At 39.7% G+C, this 21033-nt stretch overlaps 2 protein-coding genes across 2 annotated transcripts in view; one reads left to right on the top strand and one right to left on the bottom strand.

Annotated features, from left to right (window-relative positions):
• LOC138634092 (FRAS1-related extracellular matrix protein 1-like) overlaps window positions 1-21033 on the bottom strand; it is a 245503-nt gene that overhangs the window by 171928 nt on the left and 52542 nt on the right. The gene's annotated exons all lie outside the window — the stretch shown is intronic.
• aco1 (aconitase 1, soluble) lies at window positions 534-19247 on the top strand. Its single transcript, XM_069720734.1, has 21 exons — window positions 534-637; window positions 1643-1775; window positions 1871-2039; window positions 3038-3175; window positions 3334-3403; window positions 3493-3676; window positions 5542-5681; window positions 5788-5959; window positions 6886-6986; window positions 7280-7396; window positions 8780-8939; window positions 10032-10167; window positions 11581-11665; window positions 11999-12155; window positions 13542-13666; window positions 13766-13870; window positions 14850-14992; window positions 16267-16414; window positions 17641-17763; window positions 17893-18078; window positions 18167-19247. The coding sequence occupies exons 2-21, from the start codon at window positions 1667-1669 to the stop codon at window positions 18281-18283; spliced, it is 2685 nt and encodes an 894-aa protein (XP_069576835.1). The 5' UTR covers window positions 534-637; window positions 1643-1666; the 3' UTR covers window positions 18284-19247.

Raw genomic sequence — 21033 nt, 5'->3', positions numbered from 1 at the left:
TTATTTTTTTATCTACATTCCTTCAAAATACCTTGACGACAAAACAAAATTGTTCAGGTTTTGCTTTTTCCAACATTTTATAAACAAAAAGCAACAGAAACTGCGGTGGCACTCTCTTACTGAGATGGGGTTCAATTGTCCTGGCTAATTATGTCTAATCCTGTTGTCACATATAAAGCTGAAGCCACTACACAAAATTAGTACAAAGATACGGCTGGACATACCGTTTCTGTTTGAAATTGCTTCAACTACCTTCTGCCTTCTGCCGTCGTGGTACCAACTGGAAAGTGTAGGTGCAAGCCTCCACCTAACAACACCATCTCCTCACTATGTCATGGCAAAGTGTATTTATCAAGAGGTAAAGGAACCACAATTTAAAATTGTTTACACAGCAAGAGCACAGGTCAGGAAATAATACATGCCAGGCTTATTTTCACGGGCGCCGCACTCCTACTTAGACTTCTATTTTTGCGACGCTTTTATTGTGAATTTAAACTTTAACCGGAAGTGGCACCACCGGAGGCGGAAGACGTTCCGCGGTTTAAGAGCGCAGCAGAGACTGTACGAGATAAATTGGCTGGCGGTGTGCAGGTAACATACGGTCGTGGTTTTCGGGCGTCCCCTTTTGCACACAGAGGTAAGCGATTGACGAGATGTCATGAACTGTCTCAGTAAATTGTTTTACAGAAGCGTAGCGCAGATCACGCGTGGTGTGCTGTGTTTTTACGCACAAATGTTTAGACAGATGCTAAGTCAGCTAATTCGGCTGTCACGCCATACGCTATTATGTGTTTCTACCAACCCATGCTATGTTATTATTATTATTATTATTATATGATAGTTAATCGGGAGTTGCGTCTCTTGTTTTTTCCCCTCTTAGAAAAAAATAAAATAAAAAACGTGTCTGTCTTGTGTGTTAATGTTGATCGGCTGCGCCAATGCGGACTGACGCCAGGAGGCCAAGTTAAGTTGGAGGTTTGGAAAATTGGAATTAAATGAAGTCGTTGTTTGTTTGCTGATTTGATGCTCTGGCCATGTCACGTTAAATATCAGTGTCGGGTTTCGTAAGCGGTGTTTTAGGTGGCCTTTCTGCCAACCAAGCCTAACGCGTGTGCACTTAGGGATTGGAGGCCCGGTCAGGTGCTCATATTATTAGTTTACCTTTCACACAGAAAACGCTTCTCTCCGGGAAATAGTATGAAGCAAAACACGCTTTTCTGGATTGTCATTCTGTCTGTGTGATGTTAGTTTGCAACAAGCTTGTGGCACATTCAGCTGTACATTTTCCCGGTCAAAGTTTCGTGAGATTGCTAAAGTTTTGAGTTATGCAAGGCTTGTCAAACGTGGGCCAAGAGTTCACCGATCCCTCGGGCTCCAGTATTATGCATGACTTCAACCGAAGATAATCCTTTTGACGCCCTATGGAAAGATTTTGGCATTGTAAGAGCCTCTTTACACAATGTAAAGAGATTGTTATTTCCCATTTATAATAATTGGTCTGCATGAGCAGTTTGCATGTTTGAATAGTAGAAGAAAAAATTGCCACTCGGAAGGTTATTTGATTTGTGCCATTCCTTGCTTCGCTGCTTTTTTTTTTTTACATGGTTTACAAGAGACCTATTGTTTATATTTCTAATTTTAGATTGATACTAAAACACAGAAGAGGATGTCCGTGGCTCTGAAAAATCCTTTTCAACATATAGTTGAGCCTCTAAACCCCAAGGACCCGACTCAGCAGTTTTTCAATCTCTCCAAGCTTGAAGATCCCAGATATGGTAACAGCAAATACTTATTAAATGTTAATATGAAATCTCTACGTTTACCATCATATATCTGAATGACTTTCACTTTCCATGTGCTCCTCACTCAGACCGTCTGCCGTTCTCCATCCGGGTCCTCCTGGAGTCTGCTGTCAGGAACTGTGACGAGTTTCTAGTGAAGCGTTCAGATGTGGAAAATATCCTCAACTGGAAGCAGACCCAGACTCAAACTGTGGAGGTACCATTCAGGCCGGCCCGCGTCATCCTCCAGGACTTCACGTATGTCTACACTATCGCTCTGCATTAGAATGTTATTAACTTGTTCTATAATGTAGGTTCTTAACAATGAATTAAACCTTGAGAAATTACTGTTGTTTGGGACAGTTGTTTTGAACCACACACTTGTAGTTTCAGCAGAATTTCAATAATTTTACTTTTGAAAGTCACAAGCACTTTTCACTCAGTGAGAACAGGGTTATAATGTTCTCTGTGGCTCTGGAGGAGTTTTGTTAAGTTTGAGAGACTACCCTAAAAAGCTAAAAGTGATGTTATTGATTATGATATGGGAGAGTTCTTCCTGTTAAAAAGGAGTCTTTCCTCCCAACTGTCAACAAGTGTTTGCTCAAGGGGAAACTAAAGTTTCTTATGTGTCTTAAGATGACTTGCGGTATGGTTTGAATTTAACTGAATTAAAATGAAAAAAAAAGAGAAAAACAATTGATGTCTTGAAACAGTGGGTTTGGGGTTGAGTGCTACACAAAGGTGAGGGAAATGAAAGTATTGACAGATGGACTAATATATTGTTGATTTTGCATACATAGAATATGTAGAATATCAGAATCTGAAAAAACATAAATCCTGCCATTTTGAAGCCATGAAGCTGTTAATTTATTTATATTACTCATCTATATTGTCAGACCAGTTGTGATGCACAACTGAATTATACTTTGACTTGTATTTCAGAAAAGATTATTCTTTTTTTTTTTTTTTTATCTCATCTTCTTTTTCATCATCTTCTTTGAGAAAAGAGAAAAGAATCAGTCAGGTGGGACTTAAACTATTTTAAAGATGTGCAACGGGTATCAATGCTCTGCTCAAGTTAAGAGATAAGAACCTCATGGTCCACAGTATCAGATGCAGCAGTGAGATCAAGTAAAACCAGGTTAGCAGGATCACCAGCATTGAGTGAAAGGTCATTAAAAACTCTTGAAATGGCAGATTCAGTGGCGTGATATGTTCTAAAACCAGACTGAAAAATATCTAAACTTCCTTTGCAGCGGTGTTCCAGCTGTAGTGGACTTTGCTGCCATGCGTGATACGGTGATGAAACTAGGCGGTGACCCAGAAAAGATTAATCCAGTTTGCCCTGCTGACCTCGTCATTGATCATTCCATCCAAGTGGACTTTAACCGAAAGTAAGAAAAAGTTCCTACATTTCTATCCACCATAGGATCACGATGGGACCATCAGTTCATATATGCTGTTTTACTGAATTCTGCTGATGCTCATCGCTTCTTTTTGCTAAATTTAACTAGTATCTAATCTCTTGTTTGTTGTTGTATTTTTCTTGTAGGTCCGATAGTCTTCAGAAAAACCAAGATTTAGAGTTTAACCGCAACAAGGAAAGATTTCAATTTTTAAAGGTATAAACTTGTGCACAATCTTAATGTCTAATAGTTTTTAATTGTGTTGGGTTGCTTTAGTTAATAAATATAATCTCTGTTCTTCCCAGTGGGGCTCTAAAGCCTTCAGGAACTTGCGAATAATTCCTCCTGGTTCAGGAATTGTACACCAGGTCAACCTGGAGTATTTGGCCAGGGTGGTGTTTAACTTTGATGGATTGTTCTATCCTGACAGTCTGGTGGGCACCGACTCTCACACCACCATGATCGATGGCCTGGGAGTCCTGGGCTGGGGTAAGACAATGGTGTATGCATTTAAACACGAGGGTTATTTGTGGCAAACTTCTTTTGTGTACCCTTTTATCATTCTCTTGCCTCTCCATGTCTACGTGGCTGTATGTTGCATACTTTGGGAAGCAACTAAAAACGTGACCGAGCAATACGTTTTCTGTTGAGAAAAAAAATAGTATACAGTCTTGATACCCAGCGTATCTTCTTTTTTTATCCTCTTCTTCCTTGTGGCTTTAATTTTCTGCCGCAAAAACTCTACTCACTACTGCCTCCTTTCTAGCAGCAGCAAATGACTGTTTTCAATGAAAAAGCCTGCTGTACAATCCCTGTCCAGAACAATACAGCAGACAGACACAGTTACTGACACTGATGGGAATTGTGGTGGGTTTTTTTTTTAGCACCTATGAGCAAGATATTTTTCCTGAGGTGGTGGAGACCAAAACATAGCTTAAACCAGTGATTATTGGACTTGGGTTCATCAGGTGGACACTAACATAACTACAACCAGATGGTAATGCTCTCTACTGCATGTGTCAATGTGCAACTTTATAAGGTGATCTGTCAAAGCTGAGGATGTTGTGCTCTGGCCAACAACAATTAATCAGTGCAACTTTAAAATCTGTTGTATGCTGCCAGTATTAAAACTATTTCCTCCAGTTTTCCAGGGTTTAGTGATGTGAACGAAGATATTTTGAGACAATATGCATTTGTCACCTATCTTTTATAAGATTTTTGTGTAAATGTGATTAAATTCCTTGATTTATACAAGTGCTAGGTTACCTTTTGGCAAACGTTACTATCCACACAGTTTAAAGAAAATTCACATTGTATTTTCCAGATGTCAGACCATGTACCAAACCAAAAGTAGCACTTCCCACTGTGGATACATTTTTTTTTTCCGCATAACATAAAATCCACAGATTTAGAAAAAGTTCAAAAAGTCCCATATCACAATCATAGCTTTACCCAAAGCAAATACATAATCAGTTCAAATATGTTGTCTGTTCAACTGACAGAATCTTTTTTATTAGTTTATTTATTATTTCCTAAACAATGAAAATTCTGTCCATGTTTAATGATAATTTATCTAAACAGAGCAACTCCTAGCAGCCTACTACAATGTGTTTTCATTGTTACTCTGCAACCTATTGAGATATTATTAGTTGGCCGTTATATTGATTAAAGATAAGGTCTCTAAGAAAGATCTTGACATTGCAGAAACATACTGTATTCTCGATTTTTGAAGGAGAACAGACTTTTGCTAGCAGTGAAATATTCCGACAGCTCTGATGAAACGTCACTTGTGGACATCCGCTGTGTGGCCTATAAACTTTGTGTGTAACAGCTCACCTATCTAAAGTGAAGAATAGAAGGTCGCATATTAATTTGCTGTTAGATCCTGTCTCTGTGTCGGGAATACTTATGAATAATTAATGAAGCTGCTGCCATTGTTCCACGTGCGCAAATGTGCGCTACTCTTTGTACGCAGTCATATAAATCCTGCTGCTGTTTGATGTAGTAAGCCAGACTGTAGGCCAGTCTGTTGTGGCCGGTGCATTGTGCTTCGCTGTGGTCTGCTGGGGGAGCAGCATTGGAGCCGGCGACACCAACAGACTTAACAAACTGGTTAAGAAGGCCGGCTCCATCATCGGCTGCAAACTGGACAGCCTGGAAAAGGTGGTGGAGAGGAGGACGCAGAACAAACTATTGTCCATATTGGATAATCCTGCCTTGCGTACTGTCTGTAGTGCTTGAACCACACTTTGGGAATCAATTTTCTCGGTAATGACATGACAACAACAACAACAAAAGTACTCCAATTGAAATGTGATCATTAAGCCCTAAAGAAGTTATCCTTAAACATTCAGGTGTGGGTGGAATTGAAGCGGAGGCTGTGATGTTGGGCCAACCAATAAGCATGGTGTTACCTGAGGTGGTGGGATACAAGCTGTATGGGATCTCAAACAAGCTCATCACCTCCACTGACATTGTCCTCACTATTACTAAGGTAACTAGAACACAGTGGTAATTACAAAGGTAATTACAACACAAGTGCCTCTGGTCTTGTTCAGCACTACTAACATCACACCCTTCCTTACCATTTGTGTTTTCAGCACCTCCGTCAGGAGGGCGTAGTGGGGAAATTTGTGGAGTTTTTTGGCCCAGGTGTGGCTCAATTGTCTATTGCTGACAGAGCCACCATCGCCAACATGTGTCCAGAGTATGGCGCCACAGCAGCTTTCTTCCCTGTGGACGACATAAGCATTCGGTACCTCGAGCAGACCGGTGAGTGTCCTTCTGTGGACTATGAAAACAAGCTTGAGTGATATTACGTGCCTGTAATAATGAGTTTTAATTTTTCCTTTAGGACTATCGGTGCACAAACATTTTATTTTCTACCAATATTGGTTTTATTCTATTTTACTATTTTCAACCAATTTGAACTTAACTTATTTAACAACTGCAGTGATTCTGATTCAAGTGCTGCAAATATGGTTTAACAATGGAGTACTGCTTCAAAGTTCATTTGCGGTATCCTATTACTATCATTGTGTCAACAGATGCTAGCAACTTTTTCCTTAAGAGTGTTATTTTCTTTTAATTTGAAGAGAAATACGACCTAATTTTTTTTCTTGCATAATTCCCTTTTCTAGTTATTAAATGGATGCTTAGTTTATTTAAGACTAGGAATTGGCACTTCTAGCAGAAATGCTTTCCAAAAATTTGCTCGGAACTATGGGATTATTAATCGACTATTTACCCTACCGCTCCCCACCCCTCTAATGTCGGTGTTTGCAGAGTTTGCACTGCACCTCATCTTCATTTATGTTTTGAAGGAGTTCCACACACAACTTTTGGACGGCTGTGTTTCTCCTATTCGCACTCTAGACTCACAGCGCCACACAGTTCTATCTTGCAAAGCTCCAAAGCCTGATGGCAACCGTGGTGTTCTTCTCCTTATGTTGTTTAATAGCTGTTGGCAGAGAGCTTGTAGGTGAATTACCGACACCTGCTGACGGGAATAACACATTACAACCAGGTGCTGGTAAAAACACAAAGTGAGGAAGAACGATAGTTGCGTATACTAATTGATTTTAAAAAAAATATTTTAACGACTATTCGACAAACATGTCCCATCCCTATTTAAGACACCTATCTGATTCATCACAGGTGATTATTTTCATTATTTTTTTCTCTTTTTCTGGATTCAGGTCGAGAACCAGAGAAGCTCACCCACATTACAAAGTACCTGAAGGCAGTGGCCATGTTCAGAGACTACAATAATGTTTCTCAGGATCCAGATTTCACTCGGGTCAGTTGCGACCTCATTTTGAAGTTTTAGCAGTTTTTGCTGAGGTTGCTCCCTCCAGGAACACACACAATAGGTCATTGTCTTTTGTAATTTGCAAATGCAAACTGTGAAATGACACCAAACACAAATGTAATACGAATCAAGTAAATCAGTTATTTAACACTCGACTACCAACAGTTTCAGCTACAAGTTGTCTCATGAGGGTGCACAGTCAGAGGCTATTAAGGCAAAGAAGCATAATGTAAAATGACTACCATGACATCTCCTTCCCTTTCTCTCTCTCTCTCTCTCAGGTTGTAGAGTTGGATCTCAGCACAGTGGTTCCGTGCTGCAGCGGCCCCAAAAGACCTCAGGACAGAATTCCTGTTTCTGACATGAAAAAAGACTTTGAAACCTGCCTGGGAGCAAAGGTAGGTTGCTTCCAGTAGATACACATTAAACTGGGTAAATATTAAAATCCCTTAATTTTGGGGAAATCTATTACACCCAAAACACAGCTTTTTAAAAGCTGTCTCAGGAGAACATACATCTGAAAACTGGATTTTTATTTTATTTTTTTTTTTTTTTTTTTTCCTTGTGATTGCTCACTGTAAATGATCACAAAGCAAAAGAGATAGATTGTTTTGTTTTTTTTAATTTATTTATTATGGTAATTCATTGCCTCATAATTATGCATAACATGAATTAAGGCAGAAAGCGTCGTTCATACAAGGCACCAACTTCCTTTTTTTTTTTTTTTTTTTTTAAATCCCGTCCAACGTGGTTTCTTTTCCTCCATTCTCACATAGCATTTAGATCAAATTTTGTAACCCTTTGTCGATAGGGCTGGATATCAAATCTCAATACTTTTTGGTACTCTTTGACATCAGTTTTGGTAGATTTGTGATCTTAATCAAATCACATCCTAATTTAATCAAAACATTACTAATTTAAGACTGCTTTCTGTACAAAAGATGTTCATATTTTTCAAAGTATCACAAAAGTAGCGCTTTGTTTTCAGTTCAAAGACTCGGCTACTGTATTGGCTTTAGGACCATAAATGTTGTTTTTTAAATTGATCGTGAGTGTCTATAAAAGGGTTGTAGTTCTTTTCATTGCACTTGCGAAATAGAAATACATTTTATCCCTCCGAGTCAGGGGTGTTGGAGGCATATAACCAGCTGCACATATCTCAGCAACGCCTTAATGGAGTTTTCTTTCAAATTTGGCACAAACTTTTCACTTTGACTCAGGGATGAACTGCTTGTTCAAAGGTTAATTTCACTGTGACCTGACAAAACACATTTTTGATCATAACTCAAAATTTCAGATGCTAATTAGAAAAATATATACACAAACGTCTAATAAAATAAAATTGTGAAGTGCTGAAATTTTGGATCCAAAATTTCAAAGGGCAGCTTCACTGTGACATTAGCATGTTCTGCAAAAATCACTTCTGGCCCATTATTTAATGCCATAACTCAGGAACAGAAGGGGTGGTTGTGACCATATTTCAGATTTGGTCATTTGCTGAATTGGTGACACTAATCTTTGCTTCCAAAATTTGTAGCTTCTTTCAGGCAACATTCATACTTGAAGCATTGCCTATTGTCATGGCTATAACTTAGCGTTTTATCGGAATGAACTTTATAGGCCGCACATGAGAACATATGTAAGGACTTCTTCGAAGTCTTCATTACATGCATTGTACGAGCCTTGACATAGATGGACGTAAACTGCAACTTGACTGGTTGGCGGAGGTAGACCGCTACGAGGTATTAATGTTCGTTATTTTCTTTATGTAATGTTCTCAGCAAGGATTCAAGGGTTTCCAGGTGGCCCCTGAGCGTCACAGTACTGCAGTCCCCTTCCAATTCAGTGGAAAAGAGTATACGTTGAGCCACGGTTCAGTGGTTATTGCTGCTATAACCAGCTGCACAAACACCAGCAACCCATCTGTTATGCTTGGAGCAGGTGAGTGTAATTATTTTGATTGCATATCGTATCATAGGATTTTGTGTCACCTCAGTTTTGATCACTGGCTCTCAACTTTTTTGGGGCCAGCCCCCTCCTCTTCATCTTCCAGATCTATTACAATTCTATCCCCCATCAGTGAACATTTGGGTGAATTTTCTTCCCTGAATATTAAAGTTCATTATTACTCTGTGTTATATCATTAAAAAAAATATGCCATTGAATGCCTAATAGTAGATTTTATTTACTGGATAGTTGCAATGTCCATGTCATTAGTTCCCCATGGAGCAAAAAGCCCGACTTTAATTAGGTCTCGTCATTGATAACAGGGCAGCGAGTCTGAAAACTATACTTTGGCACTGATGTCAAATAATTGGTGTCAATTGGTCCAACAAAAAACAAGTAGCTGGATGGCTGTATAACCTACCAGAGGTTTATAAGAATAAAATAGTCATTTGTAGTACTTTGGGTGAACTGGCCGATAAATAGCCCAGAAGGAGTATTGTCATGTTTGTCAGCCCATTGTATCACAACGCATTAATACCCATAGACTGTGTATAAAAGTTGACGTAGCTTCTGGCTCTGAAAAATTAGGCTCCTTCTTTTTAGTGTTACCCCATAATAATTCATGAACATAATCAGCCCTAATCTGCAGTCTGCTTTTTCACAATAATGTTACTGGTTTTCAGAAACACTGATAATTCTGTCCATATGTAATAATAATTTGTCTATCGACAGCAATTTATAGTACAATACATCATTTTTTTTTCAAGGAGGAGGCGCGCACCTGGATAGAAAACAATAATAATAATAATAATAAACTTTATTTGTATAGCACTTTTCTAAACTTCAGATGTGATGTGATGTGGTCCCTTTTCCTGGTTTTAGTTAAAAGTCTGGCAGCTCTATGCAAGCCATTCAGGAAAAAAAAAAAGCAGCGTCTTAATTAGGAAGAGACTCGTTAAAAAGCCAGTCCCAGCTGACTTTGGGTAAAGGCAGAGTACGCCCTGGATTGATTGCCAGTCTAGACAGTTTTTTTTTTTTTTTTTTTTTAATGACACAGTACTTTAATGATACATACTTCTTTTCCAGGACTCCTTGCAAAGAAAGCAATAGAAAATGGTTTGAGTGTGAAGCCGTACATCAAGACCAGCCTGTCGCCTGGCAGTGGAGTGGTGACCTACTACCTAAAAGAGAGTGGTGTAATGGACTACCTCTTTCAGCTGGGGTAAGCTTCAAAATGTTTGTTTTCATACAGGTGTCTTGATTTATAGAAGACAAAAACGCAGTTAATTCTTGACCTTGGAGAACAGTGATCTGGTACACAAAAAAAAACTTAATCTAATGTTCTCTTACTAGTCTTTTTTTTGTTGAGACAGTTCCACTTCATCTCACAGTGTTCATTAACAGATTGAGTTTGACTTGTCATGGATACGCAGAACAAACATTTTTTTTATCAGCAGTGTGTTATATTATGTGTTAAAATGTCAGTGTTGACAGTATCAATCATTATATCGTTGTATGATTTGTACAATTTTAATACTTAAACTGGTATTAGCGTCACACTCCACATTTCTGTCAGGCGTGTGGTTTTAGGTCACAATAGCTGTGAGTTTGGTGATTTGTACAATCTTCTGTATACAGAATATTACGCTGTTTATGCATAAAATGACTAGATGGCAGTGTCTGTTTTGGCTTTTTCAGTGAATTACATGCCTTATAAATGAAGGCACTGCACCACACTGACGGAAATATTTTGCAAATCTTGTAATGCCGCAAAACGGTCCTTCCCACTGATTGGCAGCATGGCCTGCTGTGGGCAAAGATAGCTGCCGCAGTAGGCATTGGGAGGGCAGCTTTTAGAAGCTACTGAAGACAATGGTTGGGCATTTGTAGGGAAACACCGACTCAAATTAACAGCAACTAAGCTCGTAAAAATTACTTTTGGTTTAATGCAAGTGCAATTAAAGCGAGATTAATCAATCAATGGACACATATAAATTATACTTGGGCGGTTGATTTGATACCCGAGTAGACCACCAAGGGTACAACGCCGTTTCCAAAGAAGTTGGGACGCTGTGTAAACATAATGTAATAAAAACAGAATGCTAATCATATAAACTCGCATTTAATTGAAAATGGTTCAAAGACAGTGTATCAAATGTCGAACCCAATACATTTTATTGTTTCAAAATTCAAAATTTTCATATATTTTACAAAAAAGCAATAAAATTTTGATGTTTCAACATTTGATATGTTGTCTTTGGTCTATTTTCATTTAGATATTGGTCTTCTTGATTAGCAAATCATCGCATTCTGTTTTCATTTACATTTTACACAGCATCCCAAATTTGGAAATGGGGTTGTATTAACAATTATACCGGTGTTATTGTGAAAGATAGGACATTGCAGACCCCGAGGATTATACTGTGTTAGGTTGCCTGTTTCAATGTTTATTGACAAATCTCTATAGTGTATATATGTCATATTGTCCATGTTTAGTACCCAATAAAATGGTATATATAGGTTGTACCTTGAAGTACGCACAGTGCGGCTGCTGAAGTAGTACTAAGTGATGCAAAGCAACGATTGCAGTACAGCAATGTCACCATGTAAACAAACATTTTTGTCTCTCTGTTAGCTTTGAGGTTGTTGGCTATGGTTGCATGACGTGTATAGGCAACAGTGGGCCGCTCCCAGAGCCGGTGGTGGAGGCCATTACCAAGGTACCCATGGTTTATATTAGAGGCTGTTTCCACATCTCTCTTGTGTCATTCCACCTTTTCATGCTGTGCTTGGCTCTTTTCTCCTTCATTTTTCAGTTCTTCATTTGTTCACACTGTGGCAACACAGTATACTAAAGACCCTAAAAGTTGTCTTTTTTTTTTCCCGCATGTACTTTTTGTTGATCTGAAGTTGCTTTCTTCTTATTTTACAAAGTAGAACAACATTGCTTTCTTCTTTCTTCACAACCCAAAGCAACATTAATGCACAAAGTACCTACAGGATTTTCGGATCTACTCATCTTGTCACGATGTTTACATTGGTTTGTGCCTCAGGGGGATCTGGTTGCTGCAGGTATCCTGTCAGGGAACAGAAACTTCGAAGGGCGAGTCCACCCCAACACCAGAGCCAATTACCTGGCTTCGCCACTACTCGTCATCGCCTATGCAATGGCCGGCACTGTGAGGATTGACTTTGACAACGAGCCCATTGGTGAGTATAGTATTTTTCCATTCTCCACTAAGTGTCCCAGTTATACTATGACAGTGAACCAACATGCACAGAAGCAGGACCGCCCACAAGTGGTATGGCCATATTATGAATACACCTGTGCTTTCCCTACAATGACGAGTCAAAATGTCTGCTGTGAAAAAAGGTTTAGTATCTCCAGAAGGAACTCCTGTAAAGTCTGATAAGTGTCCTCATGTGATGCCAGCATCTGTTAGGGATGAAGAATACAAGTTTGAAAATGCAAAAAGATCTGTTGGAAACAAAGAAGATGGCCGTACCTCGGTAGTCTTCTTATCTCAGTTGCAAGCTCCAGGCTTCATTAGAAGCTTCCAACATGACACACCCAAATGTCTGACTGTAATATTTGCAGTTGAGTTTCATTGTAGATAATGTTGGCCACTAGGATTTGATGAGGAAGAAGAGAGATTATATCTCTGGGTTTTGTGCACTCTCATTTATTTATTTTTTTATATCATTCTGACAGTGGTGCATAAGAACAATGCTTAATCACTGCAGTACGGCTTTTACAACTGGTTTTCATTACTTCTCAGTTTTGAGTATCTTTTATCCCCTTACTTTGGAATATTGTGGAGAAACCAAATCCTTGCCAACCTCTCCACACTTGGAGAGCTCATTAGTAACGGGTTAGCTCTGGTTAGCAAAACCAGAGGCATACATGTCACTGTGCATGCGAGTTAAATTGAATGGTTGTGGTCCATCAACCTGTGTGTCATTACACACCAAAGGGAGTTTGCAGAACATGTAATATACTGGAACAGGCTTCTAAAAGCCGATGTCGGTGGACAGAAGTTTTTTGTGAAGCTCGGTTTGCCGATCTGGGACAATTTGGTTCCTTGATTTGGTCACTTTGGTCACAGAATACAGTGCATTATGGATAAACCCAGTCATACTTTGCGTCATGGGAAGTGTTTCCATTGGATACTGCTGGATTGAGTACATTGTGTCTGATTTAAAATCGTTGGATTTGCTAAAACAACTTATTATAATGTGTTTTGACAAAATTAGCTTTCAAAAAATAGCTTCCAATGGTAGCCTTTTCGATTTAACACTAAACCGTGTACTACACAGTGTAGTCTGAATGTCACAGTACACCAAGATTGTTGACCTTTTGACCAAATTTATTTTAGACCTCAAGAGGCATTCTTAACTCTTAATTTTTTGTGTGTGTGTGTGACATCATCATATAAGCCACGGTGTTTAGATTATATTTGAATGACTGCTTTTGTATGTACTTTAAGCTTTCATATTTTCATAGTCAAAACAATTATGGAGCCCGAAGCTGGACAAAAGCTTGGTTTAAATTCTTCAAATATTGATATGTTTTATATATTGCTCTCTCCATTGTAGCCATTAACTCAGAAGGCAAAGAGATATTTCTGAGGGATATTTGGCCCACACGGGAGGAGATCCAAGCTGTGGAGACAATTTTTGTCATTCCATCAATGTTCAAAGAAGTCTATGAGAAGGTTGAGGTAATGTAAACATTGATCTGTTGGAAAGAAAAAGCATTCCAGTAGTTTGACAAGAATCTCTCAGGTCTTCCTTTTTTTTTTTTTTTTTTTTTGCTGCAGAAAGTGAATGAACGCTGGAACTCTCTGGTGGCTCCCGCTGACAAGCTGTACACGTGGGACCCCAAATCAACCTACATCAAGTCACCCCCATTCTTTGACGGTTTGGTAAATATACATTAAACTACACATTTCAAAACGTATGCAGCCATCACAAGTGGGACAGGAAACCCCAGGCCTGCTGATATTCAATTACAATATTCATTTGCTTGGCTGTTTTGTTGTGGAGCTATAACCAAAATTTTTGAAAATGTAAATTCCTTTGACAGTCATTGTGAACTCCAAAGCAGAATCAACACAGGCATTTTTTTTTTTTTATGCTTAAAAAAAAATTGAACATGGAAAAGACATTAAACTTGTGTTTATTTCATTTTCAACAAAAATTAGAAGCCAATGGTTGTTTTCATTGTTATTTTTGTAAAGATTGGATTTGCTCTTTATTAGGAACACCACTCTAATACTGGGTTGGGTCTCCCTTCACTCTTGAACATCCTCTTTTCTTGGTGTCTGTACTCGTCCTGCTAGATCTTTGTGCTGCATTTGACACGATTAATCACAGCACTTTATTACAGATACTGGAACATGTCATTGGCATTAACTAATAATAGAAAAAAATGACTATATTAACTATTAACCGAGGCTAACCAGGAATTTCCTGTTGCACTAAGCTTCTCTCTTCTAATGTCTTTCTCTCTATGCCATTGTTACATCTCATAACTTTATACTCTATCGCTCACATATGTTTTAGATTTTTCTGCAGGTATCTCTAATCTGGGGTTACTGGCCCTACTAACCTACCCAACGTCTATCGTTTGTTGTGTCTCTATGTTGTTCTCACTTCTCTGTAGTTTTTCACTTCATCTCTCTGCTTGTTACTGATCCCACAAACCTTCCCAATTTGTATTGTTTGTCATGTATCTTTGCTCTTCTTCTCTCCCTGTGAATACCTCTAAAAAAAAAATGTTGCTGCCCTTGACTGCTGCTCGTTTATATCTGAGTAGTGCTGATACTTTTAAGCGCTGCTTCTGAAGATAATTAAGTTCCCCACCCCCGTATGTAGCCTTGACTGTATCCTGTCTTCATTCAGACCATGAAGCTGCAGCCTCCTAATTCCATAAATGACGCCTACGTGCTGCTGAACTTGGGAGACTCGGTTACCACAGACCACATTTCTCCTGCAGGGAACATCGCCAGGAACAGCTCCGCAGCACGCTACCTGTTCGACAGAGGGTAATTGAGCTCACTGCTTCCAACTGTAGTAGAAGTCTCTACGGTGCATCCGGAAAGTATTCACGGCGCTTCACTTTTTCCACATTTTGTTATATTACAGCCTTATTCCAAAATGGATTAAATTCATTTTCCCCCTCAAAATTCTACACACAATACCCCATAATGACAACGTGAAATACATTTTTTTGAAATTTTTGCAAATCTATTTAAAATTTAAAAGAAAAAATTACATGTACATAAGTATTCACAGCCTTTGCCATGACACTCAAAATTTAGCTCAGGTGCATCCTGTTTCCACTGATCATCCTTGAGATGTTACTACAACTTGATTGGAGTCCCCCTGTGGTGAACTCAGTTGATTGGACATGATTTGGAAAGACACGCACCGTCTATATAAGGTCCCACAGTTGACAGTGCATGTCAGAGAACAAACCAAACCATGAAGTCCAAAGAATTGTCTGTAGACCTCCGAGACAGGATTGTATCGAGGCACAGATCTGGGGAAGGGTACAGAAAAACTTCTGCAGCATTGAAGGTCCCAATGAGCACAGTGGCCTCCATCATCCGTAAATGGAAGAAGTTTGGAGCCACCAGGACTCTTCCTAGAGTCGGCCGCCCGGCCAAACTGAGCGATCGGGGGAGAAGGGCCTGAGTCAGGGAGGTGACCAATAACCCGATGGTCACTCTGACAGAGCTCCAGCGTTGCTCTGTGAAGAGAGGAGAACCTTCCAGAAGGACAACCATCTCTGCAGCACTCCACCAAGCAGGCCTGTATGGTAGAGTGGCCAGATGGAAGCCACTCCTCAGTAAAAGGCTCATGACAGCCCACCTGGAGTTTACCAAAAGGCAGCGCTGTGAATACTTTCCGGATGCACTGTATGTAGGTCATCTTTATTATCCCTTTTAAGGAGTTGCTGAGCTTTTTAAAAGTTAAACTAAATGGGAACAGAGTTCCTGAAACTGGTGTAAACACATCAACTCAGTACATCCTCATTTAGACTGAAGCGCTGACTTCAGTATCTTTAATAATAACTATTTAAAACCCACTACACAGGAAATGCGATCTAGGTTTTTATATTCCTTTACCTCCTGCCTGATGTCAGTTATTGGTGTGTCAGTAAAAGGAGGGGGGAAAAAAATACTGTATATGAATAAATCTCATACAATGAAACTTCCTCAGAACACAAGAGAAAATAGTAGTCTGAATCTAACTCAGATGAGCCTTTATTAAAGTCTATTTCTAAACTATTCATAAAAGTTCTCTATTTTGACAGTTTGACCCCTCGAGACTACAACTCATACGGCTCTCGTCGAGGTAACGACGCCGTCATGGCCAGAGGGACATTCGCCAACATCCGCCTCTTCAACAAGTTCCTCAACAAGCAGGCACCACACACCATTCACCTGCCAACTGGAGAAACGGTCAGCCTGCAACACTTTTCATTCCCATAGTGAACCACTGTGTGATGTCAGCCAAAATGCTTTTCTGTTGGCCATCTTTGTCTCATTTATAAGATAATGAATAGAGAAAGTCACGCTGTGAAGGCCCCTTAGACATTGTGATTTTGGTCTGTCCAAGGTAAAACCTGACAATTATGAGAGAAGCATGGCAAAATATTTCCCTAGATTACGCAAAGATGCTAACTTATAGCTGAGTAAACAAAAGACAGCTCACATCAAAGTTCTGTTATCTTATTTTTTTCAAGATTAATTGTTGTCTTAAAAAAGTCAAAATAGTACAAATGCACGTCAGTTTCCCGGAGCCTGACATCCTCAAATGTCTCATTTTGTAAAATCAGCCCTTCCAGATTTTCTGGATAAATTCTTGTGTTTAAGAGGCTGATACCAGGTTATCGAGGTAACTTTGGGTTTAACTCTGGGTGTTGAGTGCCACAAAGGTGGTTCACTTCATATACATCGCCATGGTAACATATGCTGCAGACATAACCCCCGCTCTGTAGCAGGTTCAATTTGAGATAACAGCTCAAAATGCATAAAAGCACAGTCCGCTCCAGAGGGCAGAGTGTTCAGAGACCAACAAACCTCTTTGGCTCTCCCTGATGACTTTTGAGACATACATTTTGTTTCATTGTGTTTTTGTACACCGCTGTCATCCTACAACAAAGGCCGATTGAAGCCCTTGTAGGCTACTTGTAGTTGTATGATTTGACAGTAAACCCACCTACTGCTTTGAATTATGCCTTTATATTTATTTCCTATTAGTTCCCCAGTCAGTTTAACAACATAGTGGCTCCAGTTGAAAGGATTAGATTAAAACATACAAGTCATAAGAATACTGATTACATTTAAATATGTAATCAGATTTTACATGTCTGTAAACTCATCACATCTAAATGTGATTGTTAGGACAAAAAAAAATTCCATATTAACAGTGCAGTGGCAGTGTAGGGACCAAATTAGTTTGTTTGCTTTTCAAAATATGAGAGCAGTGTAGATGGATGATGCAAACTGATGACGTGCCTCTGCTTGTTCCGTTTATCTTTTTCTATTCACACCATCACGCCGTAATTCAGCATTTCTCTCCTAAACCGAGATCACGTAGCTTCAAGCAACACCTCAGCGTCAGTACCTGTGAAAAGTCCTATTACATTTGAACTAATCCTTTCATGTTTCCCTTCTTCTTCCAGATGGATGTGTTTGATGCTGCAGAGAGGTACCAGCAGTCCGGTATCCCGCTGCTGGTTCTAGCAGGAAAGGAGTATGGCTCCGGGAGCTCCAGAGACTGGGCAGCAAAGGGCCCCTTTCTGTTGGTGAGCTTCACTTCTCGTCAGTCCCTCCCTGTTGTTATGTCTCTGGTCTCAGGAGAAGCCTTAACATACCTTGCTGTGTGACCCTCCACATAATCACAAGGGGTTTCAACTTTTCGGTTTTGTTTGCAGGGTATTAAGGCAGTTCTAGCGGAGAGCTATGAGCGGATCCACCGCAGTAACCTAGTTGGGATGGGGGTGATTCCTCTGGAGTATTTACCTGGAAACACTGCTGGTAGTCTGGGGCTGACCGGCAAAGAGCGCTATACCATCGTCATCCCTGAGCAGATCACCCCCAGAATGATCATCGACGTCAAGGTATGTTCAGGACAAAACGGGGACACAATTGTGCTTTTGACATCATTTTGAATGTGACACTTGATGTGGTTTCTTCCTGCCTTCGCAGCTCAACACAGGGAAAATATTTCCAGTACGGATGAGATTCGACACAGATGTGGAGCTTACATATTTCCAGCATGGAGGAATCCTCAACTATATGATCCGCAAGATGACTGAAAACTAATATTATGAATTCACAATTCATAGGAGAATAATTTCCCACATTTGGCGTAGAGCGCCATTTGCAGAGAGCTGATACTGTAGAATTACATAGCAGACTGAACTGCGTATAAATGAGATGAGAGTATTTAATTATCGTATGTCGGGTAGAACGATGCTGGTTGCCATTGGAAAAAAAGTTTTCACCACTTTTTCACTTAAACCATATGTTGTCCAGAATTTAATTCTTCTAAAAAGCCGTCGTTCTTGTGTTTTGAATTTGGTTGTGCCGGAGGTTCAGAGACAGCACCGCTGAAACAATGCAAAGGATTACTCCGGCCTATTATAGCCTCGGTCTTATATTGGTCTGAAGAACAGATATAGCGGTGGACGGGTACGAGCAGAAAGACCCAAACTGTGACAAACCAGAGGGATTCTTAAGAAAGAAAGATCACGTTTAAGATTCAAAAGTTGATTCTTGACCTCATTGAGAAGATGGAATCTACATGTACAAGTTAGCTTTTGAGGTCGAGAGGTCTCTGAATTGCAAACTCCATGCGGTGGATGCTCCAGAAAAGCTACTGAATTGACCGTGTGGTAAGGTTGTTTTGATCAAGGTTCTGTTGGTGAAAGTGATTAATTGGAAGTTATTGACTTATAGATCATAAAAGCAGAGTTACATGTGACTTGACTCTAATAATCCTGTTACTACTATTCCCGTAACGGTTACCTTATACTGCAGTTTTATTCACAACCATTTTTTTTTCAAATCGTGTCTCTCAATCCTTTCTGCTTCGTCGCAGATTTAAAACCGTGTTTGTTTGTCCTTCAGACATGGCACACTTCATTGTAAACCTGCTTTTTTGTCTGAGCGAGTTCATGTTATTGATTGCCTTAATAACTTTTGGACTGATCATCTTCCATTTATTAATGTTGCTGGTGTCTTGTTTTAATAGTGATTGTTTTGATTATAAAGATTGACAAAACCATGTTGTTTTTTTTTTTTTTTTACCTCCTCTATGTTCATTATAAGCGTAAACATTACCACAGAATATACAGAGGAAAGGGTGATTTTTGGATGTTCTATATGTCAGTAGGCCTAATTGATTTATTTTTTAGAGGGGACTAAAATATGTACTCTTGCTCATTCTTTGGCATTCCTCTAAAACTACAACGAACACAGTTCTAAGACTATCTGGGAATGTTCTTTTTTTTTTTTTTTTTTTAAATCACCACAAAAATAAAAGCCTTAAAATAGTCTTAAAACCCCCTTTGGTTCCCTAAATAGGCTGATTGAACACTGCTCTCACTGATCCTGTATTTCAGTCAGAAGTGTGGAGAAGAAAAGGGGGTCTTGATGCCACTTTATCTACATTACAATTGTTGATGACATGTCGAGACAAAATGAGCGCTTTATGGTGTGCTCCGATGTCTCCGATGTACCTTCCTGCTCTGAGTTCAGTTGCTCTTTATGGCCACTAGAGGATAAGATGAGACTATTAATCCCGCAGTGGGGAAATTTAGTCTTCACCGCAACATAGGAATACAGTTAGGAAAAGAAGGTAAGCGCACAATAAGATAAAAAAAAAAGACAAAATACACACAATAAAAATAAGATGGATAACATTTGTTTTTCTTCTTCTTTTTTTTTTTTTTTTTAAAGAGTGCTGTGACGTACATATGAGATACAGTTGCCACATGAAGATATGATGGCACTGTAAAGTCTTGACAGCCATCAGTACAACACTCTTTCCTGCTCTGGGGGGGGGTGCAGGTGTCACTGAAGGAGCTGCTTACAGTCTCACGGAGGGGTTGAGAGGTGTCGTCTGTGACCGGTGTCAGTTTGGCTAACGTCCTCCTCTCACCCACCTCCTCTGTGGAGTCTTAGAGGACTGTCCGGGACAGAGTTGGCCCTTTTGACCAGCTTGTTCGGTCTTCTCCTCCAGAAGTCTGCTGGGGCTGTGTGAGGAAACCAGTGTGATTCATGTTACCATGGACAGCGAGCAAAAGCACACGCAGCTAAAGTGAAGGCTTCAAGGTTCTGTATATCATATATCCTAACCGATGACCAGACAAAGAATAGGTTTTGTTTTAATCATAAATCAATGATTAAAACAAACGACTAATATTTGTCTAATTGTCAGTCATTGCTGGACTTGTTATGGTCTTCCCAGGCACGTTTGCTGTGGTCCCCGCATTGAGGCCACAGGTAGCACCATCACCCTTACCACCTTCTCAATATGCTGAATATGCCTTGCTGCCACGGAGTACCTATTGAGGGATACACTAAGCAGTAAAACTAGATTTTGATGTGGGGCCCCTCCACAGCACGGCCAGATAATGACCTAAATTGTCCTTTAGCTCAAACAACTCATTAGTTACTCTAGATGACGTCGTCTTGGCCTCCAGCAGCACTGTGAGGAACCTTGGCGTCATCTTTGATGAGGATTTGTCCTTTAGCCACCAGATTGAGCAAGTCTCCAGAGCTGCAATCTTTCATCTACGTAATATTAATAAAATCAGGGAAATCCTTCCTCAGTGTGATGCAGAAAAACTAATTAATGCGTTTGTTACGTCTAGGCTAGATTATTGTAATTCCTTGTTGTTAGGATGTCCGAATTACTCACTAAAAACCTGCAGCTGATCCAAAATGCTGCAGCAAGAGTGCTGACGGGATTTAGCAAGAGAGCTCATATTTCTCCTGTTTTAGCTTCTCTTCGTTGGCATCCTGTTAAATCAAGAATAGAGTTGAAAATTCTCCTGCTGACTTACAAA

Source organism: Brachyistius frenatus, unplaced genomic scaffold (assembly GCF_029030835.1).
Source record: "Brachyistius frenatus isolate BFR_SWC_R1_liver_20210118 unplaced genomic scaffold, ASM2903083v1 Contig_248, whole genome shotgun sequence".
Classification (NCBI taxonomy): Eukaryota; Metazoa; Chordata; class Actinopteri; family Embiotocidae; genus Brachyistius; species Brachyistius frenatus.
The sequence above is the reverse complement of the archived record's forward strand: the minus strand, read 5'-3'. Positions and strand labels throughout refer to the sequence as shown.

Excerpts from the sequence above, each read along its gene's own strand:
- aco1 (XM_069720734.1), top strand. The coding sequence starts at position 1,667 with ATGTCCGTGGCTCTGAAAAATCCTTTTCAACATATAGTTGAGCCTCTA. Across the intron at positions 3,176-3,333 it reads CAAGTGGACTTTAACCGAAA|GTCCGATAGTCTTCAGAAAA; the intron begins GTAAGAAAAAGT and ends TTTTTCTTGTAG. Across the intron at positions 13,871-14,849 it reads CCCCATTCTTTGACGGTTTG|ACCATGAAGCTGCAGCCTCC; the intron begins GTAAATATACAT and ends GTCTTCATTCAG.